Here is a 6,814-nt window from a genome sequence, read left to right on the forward strand (position 1 = left end):
CTCCTGTGCTCGACTCCAGACTCCAGTCAGTATGCACACACAGCCTCCTGTGCTCGACTCCAGACTCCGGTCAGTATGCACACACAGCCTCCTGTGCTCAACTCCAGACTCCAGTCAGTATGCACACACAGCTTCCTGGCTCTCCTCCTCTTTTAGGCAAGATTTCTGAGAGGGAGAGGTTTCTCTTTTCCTTTGAAACAATATTAATTCACATTTTCATCCATTCATGTCTTTATAGATGGGTAATGGATAGATCAGAAGTTATAGTAAGTAGCTGAAAACTCCTGGTTTTCTCTCATAATCCAGAGTGCAAGGTACATACAGAATCTATAGATTCATCCATACTGGTGACCAGGCAGCAATATAAGCGTGTCTTACCTCTACCATTCCCCAAATAGTTTGGTGAAAGTTTAGTTTAATTCAAACATTGGTTACCGTGGTTACTTATTTGACTTTGAATTTTGGACTAAGAGCCATAAGGGGTTGTCAAACCTCACTATTCAGCTGGGCCTGAGTATCCTAGCACATGATAATGGCTGCTTATCTCTCTTGTGTGCTTTGCCTGGGGCTCTGCAAACCTCCAGATGCACAGTTATCTCTCTTTGAAGAAGCCGTCCAAAATGAGAAACAGTAATAGTTCATTCCATTGCAGAGCTATCTCTTCTACAGTCCTTTGCTTTGGTATCTCTTTAGTCATTTTTACTAACCATAGATGTCAATACAGGTATGCACATGCTATGACACATGAGTGGAAGTCACAGGACCAAGAAGGTTAGAGGTCAAGTACCAAAAACTCCTTCCTGATTGACCTTATGCTATACTCACTGCAATCACATTCACAGAGAAACTTCCATGTTACTGGTATTCTGATGAGAGACATAGGGTATATAAATAAATAGGATATAATACTAGACCCCCATCATACCCTCCTACACTGATGTCCTTCCTTCCACAGACCTAGAAATCATGGAGCCAATGACCATTGACTAAAACCTGTAAAACTGTGAACCCAAATGGATCATTCCTCCCATTGGTGACCCCTCTTAGGTGCTCCTCACAGCAGTTGCCAGTTGCTCAGACTATTCTTGGGATGGGAAAGGGAGGAAGGGAAGAAAGCAAGATCCCTGTGACCAAATGCCAGACAGAAACAGCTTAGTTGAAGAATTCATTCGGGTTCACAGTTTCAGATAGTTAAGTCTATGGCTGCTTGATTCTATCTTGGGGAAACTGGCATGGTAGTGGGAACATGTGCTGGAATGGCTCCTTCACCTCAGAGTGGGCAGGAAGAGCTGGGAAAGACAAGGACTTGGGGTCAGGGACAATTTACATAGTCACACCCCAAAGAATTGCCTCTTCCAGGTTGGTCTTTTCTTCTATCCTTTTTACCCAAGACAAGGTGAGGAGACAAGTATTCAAAACTATGGAGGGCATTTTATAGTCAACCTGTAACACTGACCTAAACCTGCTTCAGGGATGGTCGAACTGGGAGGTCAGTTGATGTTGACAGGTGTTATTCTATTTCTTGGCTCAGTCTCAGCTACATGTGACAGCACAATGGTGACCACAGAAGGGACATTATGAAGAGGGAGCAGAAAGAGGACATCGAGAAACAGCATCTTTTATACATGACAGGACACTGCTTGCAGGAACTCATACACACTGTGGTGTCTACACAGGACCATGCTACTCAAAATCCCAGCGTGCATGGGGGAGGAACTCACAAAGCCTTGCCCCTAGCTGAGTTGATATTGGCCATTGAGGCTTCTTGCAGGAGGAGGTCAGTTTTCTTCAAGGCTGGTAACGTGTTTATGCTCCAGTGGATGGCTCGGTGCCTGTGCCCCATGGGCAGTGCTAATTGGACCCAGTGGGTTATAAAAAGACATGAAGTTGGGAAGACGACTATTGTGGTAGGGGGTCTAGGAGGAATAGGAAGATGGGTAGTAGATAGATACAGTCAAAGTACATTGTATACACATGAAATTTTGAAAGTATATATATATATATATATATATATATACACATATATACATATACATATATATACACATGTATATACATATATGCATATATGCACATATAGACACATACACACATGTACATATATACAATATGCACGCACACACACATATATATACATATATATGTATATACACATATATATGATGGGATGGCAACTCGAAATAACAGCTTCAATCTAAATAGTGGCCTTACCTTTCAGGGCCAGTGGGTAAGTTTAAGACAGTTCCAGAAATACAGAGAAAAGTTCCAGAAATACAGAGAAAACTTGGCTCTTTTTAACTCTAAAAAACAAAGGGTTTGTTTGGGTTTTTTTTGTTTGTTTGTTTACTTGTGTAAATTTATGTGCACTTATTGGGTGTTTATGTGTGTAGTCATATATGTCACAGTGTATGTGTGGAGGCTGAAGGACAAGCTTAGTTTTCTTCCACAGTGTTCGAGGCAGGGTCTCTTGTCCACTGGTCTAGCTGGCTAGCACCAAGGATTCGTTTGTGTCTACATACACACACACACACACACACACACACACACACACACAACCTAACTTTGCTTTTACATGGGCTCTGGGGATTCAAATTCAGGTCCTCACCTTTGCACAGTAGACACTTTACTCTTGGAGCTATCTCCTCTGCCCTGGGTACTTTTCATTAGCTCTGATTGGATCACATGACTACTCTATCAATGATAGCAGAGTTTAATAGACTGATGAACCTTGGCTTGAGTCACAGGGGAGCCACAGGATCCAGAGCCTCTTCAGAGCTGGACAGGATCCCTTAAGAAGGGAATTGGGACACACACTGAATACCAGGCAGCAAAACCAGCTGATGTTCCTCCTGTTGGGCTGTTGTCATTTTACAGTAGCATTTTTGGGAAGACCAGCCACTGGCACACTCAGGAGATGAGATGCATGCATATACAGCTTTCTTCCTCTAGATAGGACATAGTTTATGCTACTGAAGATGGAGGCTTGCTTAGCCTGTGCTGAGCACCCTCCAGACAAGAGGTCGCAGCCCTCCCTCCTGCTCCTGATTCTTGTGGGCTTAGCAATCTTCTTTAAAGAGAAGCTGGGCTAAAGCTAGAAGCTGGGGCATTTATGATGGTGTAGTGAGTGTGTTTGGAGGGAAACAAAAGGGCTGTCTGTGTTGGTCCATGTTCCTGAAAGTCAGAACAATAAAAAGCAAGCAGTCTAGCCAGGCAGGGGTGACACATGTCTTTAATCCCAGAACTTGGGAGACAGATTCAGGTGGATCTCCGAGTTAAGGGGTGGCCTGGTCTAGGGAGAGAGAGAGAGAGAGAAAGAGAGAGAGAGAGAGAGAGAGAGAGAGAGAGAGAGAGAGAGAGAGAGAGAGAGAGAGAGAGAGAGAGTTCTAGGACAGCCAGGGCTACACAGAGAAAACTGTCTTAAAAAAACAGGACAAAACAAGAAACAGCAGCAGTCTCACTGGCACTAAGTGAGAAAGAATTATCTCATCTATGAAATGACTTTGGATAATTTTAGCATCTCGCAAGATCTGTGGCTGTATTATAACTCATCTTTTTTTTATTATGTACAATTCTGTTGGGCGTTTGGAAACAAGAATTCATAAACCGTGTTGAATTGCTGTGTGTTGGTGGGATTATATTGTATAATTTGCATGCCATTGCTGTATTGTTAGTTCACACCCTTTAGAGAAAGATAAAGGCAAGTTTTCTCACACCAATTTCTTGCAACACATAAACTTGAGATTACTGAGTAGGGATCTTGTATACTGAAGTTACCCATCCAATGCTCTTCTATGGGTTTTTAAACTTGGGCAAATGGGGGAATCTGTCCTCCAATGAGGACCCTTTGGAGATGGTGTGGGTCCCGGACTGTTGTCATTAACAAAAGAATTGATTCTTGGGGCTGGGAAGATGGCTCCGTGAGGAAAGCATGAGGACCAGAGTTCAGATCCACAGCAACCACGTAAAAAGAGCTGAGTTCATCAATGTATGCCTCTTAGCTCAGCACTGGGAAGGTGGAGGCAGGAGGATGCCTCTTAGCTCAGCACTGGGAAGGCAGAGGCAGGAGGATGTTTGTTGGCTAGTCTTGCTGAAATGGTGATCTCCAGGTTCAGTGTGGAACTCTGCTTTAATAGTTAAGTAGAGACTGATACAGGAAGATATCAGATGTCAACCTCTGGCCTCCTCATGTAGACACACCCATAGGCATCCTCCGTAAACAAACACACGCACACCATACAACGCCTGTATGTAATGGTTTAAACATCAGGTGTCAGGATGCCTCTGGAGTGAGATACCATCTCACCTCAGTATGGCTGTTAATATTTTTAAAATATGGAAGAAAAGAAACTCACACACATGTGGTGGGAGTGCAAGCTAGTTCAACTATCACAGAGAAGAGTATCTATGTGCCTCAAAGAGAGAAACCCAAAACACAATCATGAATTATTCAACTGCTGCTGACATAGCCGAAAGAGATGAAATTAGCATATTAAAAACATACCTGCACCGAACTATCAGGATTTTTTATTATTCAGCTGCTGTTTACATAGCCCAAAGACAGCCAGGCTGGACAGATGGCTCAGCAGCTAAGAGGACCTTCTTCCAGAGGTCCTGAGTTCAATTCCCAGCAACCACATGGTGGCTCACAACTATCTGTAATGGGATCTGATGTGTCTGAAGACAGTGACAGTATACTCATACTAACATAGCCCAAAGACAAAAAAATTGGTATATTAAAAACATACTTGCGGGTGCTGAGAAATGGCTCTATGGTTAAGAGCACTGACTGTTCTTCCAAAGGTCCTGAGTTCAAACCCCAGCAACCACATGGTGGCTCACAACCACCCACAATGAGATCTTACACCCTCTTCTGGTATGTCTGAAGACAGCTACAGTGTACTTAGATATAATAATAAATAAATCTTTAAAAAAAATACTTGCACTATTGTGTTCATGTGACACTATTCTCAGTAGCTATGGAATATTCTAAGGGCCTGTCAGTGGGTGAATGGTAAAGAAAATATGATATTCATAAACAAAGAAATCCCATTCATCCATAGCTATAATGTTCTGCCATCTGCTATGGGATAGAATGTGGATATATTATGCCACATATTCCTTCTCATATCTGGAAGCTAAAATGCCAGCTTCATGTAGAACCTTGACTATTAGAGCTACAGAAAGTGTGCATAAAGGGAGACTGGACTTGAATAGAACACACTGAACAGCATTAATACATAGTCATCAAAATAAAGCATAATTAGTAAAGACCATTCGTATGATAACCGGTATTCAGAGGAGATTGTGTATATCTATTTCCCAGACAAAAATTAACAATTAGAACTTGGCCAAAGTATATAGGATCAGCACCAAGCATTAGGAAGGGTAGAGCCTAGTTTCTTTGTCCTACTGCACAGCCAGAATTATCATGGAGAAATCTATGACTCTTTCATCTAGGTAGTTGGTACCTTAAGACTGAGGGACCTATGACTTGTACTACACCACTCAAAGACTCTCTGGTGTGAAGGGCACCCAGAGATGTGGTGCCTAGTACCCTCAAAGTTTCTACTCAACATCTGTTGTTTATCTAAAACCTCAAGTCCTGGAGCTGGGGAGATGGCTCAGTTGTTACAGTGCTTGCTTGCTACAAGAATGAACTATACAAAATAGCCAGTGAGAAGATGTGTGCTTGCCATGCTCTGGGGAGGCGGAGGCATGCAGATCCCTGGGACTTGTTGGCCAGCAGCCCAGCCCAGTCAGCAAGCTCCAGGTCAGTGAGAGATGCTTCTTCAAAAAGCAAGGTTTATCTCTGGAAGAACAGTATCCAAGGCTGACCCCTGGCCTTCATGCGCTCACACTTGCACAAGTACATGCACATCAGCACCCATACACACAAACACAAACATATGTACATAGAGATACACGGCACATGGGAACACACACATTCCAAACCTCAGCTCTCACCTTTTCCCCCTCTTTGGTTTTTTGAGATTAAAGTATAGTCCTGGTTGTCCAAGAGCTCACTATGTAGACCAGGTTGGCCTTGAACTCCCAGAGATTCTGACTGCCTCTGCCTGCTCAGTTGCTGGGATTAAAGGCATATGCCACCATGCTGGGCCCAAACCTCCATTACTTAGGACTTTGTTTAAATGTTTCTGCTTTTAATCTCATATGAATTCAGATTTATAAAAACATGCCACTGAAAGTTAACACTTCTCTTCACATTCTCTTTCCTTTTGTTCCTCGGGGTGGACTTTAGGAAGAAGAATCCCATCAAGAGCCCCAGTGCCCTGAGATGGAACAGAAGGTGCTCTCAGGTAGAGTATGGTCAGCACGGCTCGGCTTTGGCTGGCTGCTGGTACTTACAGCTGGGCTTGACTCTGACAAAAGATTTGTGGATGACAAAGAGAAATCTCCCTGTTACAGATGATTGGAAACAAGGCTAGAAGTGTTACTGGAGATGAAGGCCAGGCGGACCACCTGGGCCATCCCATTGTGCTACAAAAATAGCTTGTTCCCTTCCTTGTCCTCTTTCTTGCACTGATAACAATTATGGATGAGGCGGCACTTGGAAGGGAGATGGTGGTGATGATGGTGATAGTGTAGGAGGTAGTGAAGAAGGATTTCAGAGTCAAGAATAAAGATAAGGGGTTTGTGAGATCCAGAGGGAAAGGAGGATACCAGGAAAACAAGGCTCTCTAAAGCAATGTGACTGATGCTCAAATGAACTCACAGAGATTGATGGTGCATGTACAGGGGCTACACAGGGCTGCACCAGGTCTCTGTATATAATAGCATCCAGCTTAATGTTTCC

General features: G+C 43.3%; 1 protein-coding gene across 1 annotated transcript in view; it reads left to right on the forward strand.

The window, feature by feature from the left end:
* Positions 1–6,430, forward strand: part of Fam107b (family with sequence similarity 107 member B) — a 111,649-nt gene extending 105,219 nt beyond the window's left edge. Inside the window, exon 4 of the mRNA XM_031359476.1 lies at positions 6,260–6,430. Within this exon, the coding sequence (XP_031215336.1) occupies positions 6,260–6,430 (171 nt within the window). The remainder of the gene's footprint in view (positions 1–6,259) is intronic.
* The last annotated feature ends 384 nt before the right edge of the window (positions 6,431–6,814 follow it).

This window comes from Mastomys coucha, unplaced genomic scaffold (assembly GCF_008632895.1).
Source record: "Mastomys coucha isolate ucsf_1 unplaced genomic scaffold, UCSF_Mcou_1 pScaffold7, whole genome shotgun sequence".
NCBI classification, from domain to species: Eukaryota; Metazoa; Chordata; class Mammalia; order Rodentia; family Muridae; genus Mastomys; species Mastomys coucha.